Source organism: Camelina sativa, unplaced genomic scaffold, assembly GCF_000633955.1.
Source record: "Camelina sativa cultivar DH55 unplaced genomic scaffold, Cs unpScaffold05744, whole genome shotgun sequence".
NCBI lineage: Eukaryota > Viridiplantae > Streptophyta > Magnoliopsida > Brassicales > Brassicaceae > Camelina > Camelina sativa.
Window position 1 is genome coordinate 1 of NW_010926827.1, and position 543 is coordinate 543.

A 543-nucleotide genomic window follows, 5' to 3' on the forward strand; every position below is an offset into this window, starting at 1 on the left:
GTCAAGATTGAACTAACTTGTGCTTTTTTTGATAATATTAGCATGGATTGTTGAAATTGCTGAGCGTACAGCTACCTTAGTTGCAAGATGGCAAGGTGTAGGTTTCACCCATGGTGTGCTCAACACTGACAATATGAGCATTTTGGGTCAAACCATTGACTATGGCCCATTTGGGTTCTTGGATGCTTTTGATCCAAGTTACACCCCGAACACCACAGATCTCCCAGGAAGAAGATACTGTTTTGCAAATCAGCCTGACATCGGTTTGTGGAATATTGCTCAATTTTCTAAGACTCTGGCAGTTGCTCAGCTGATTAATCAAAAGGAAGCAAATTACGCCATGGAGAGGTAACTTTGTTGTCACTATTTATTTGGAGCACTATTCTTAATTATATTTGTAGGAACTACTAAAGTAGTTGAGGGGCTCATGATCAGGTACGGTGATAAATTCATGGATGAGTATCAAGCCATAATGTCAAAGAAGCTTGGTCTTTCTAAGTATAACAAGGAGGTCATTAGTAAACTTCTGAACAATATGTCTGT

The 543-nt window shown here is 39.2% G+C and overlaps 1 protein-coding gene across 1 annotated transcript; it reads left to right on the top strand.

Moving 5' to 3' along the window:
- Window positions 1–16: 16 nt before the first annotated feature.
- LOC104774810 (UPF0061 protein RB9953-like) lies at window positions 17–537 on the top strand (the record flags this gene model as incomplete). The annotated part of the gene is made up of 2 exons (XM_010499248.2): window positions 17–348; window positions 436–537. Coding segments are annotated over exons 1-2 (317 nt in total), but the record flags the coding sequence as incomplete, so codon positions are not given.
- Between the last annotated feature and the right edge of the window lie 6 nt (window positions 538–543).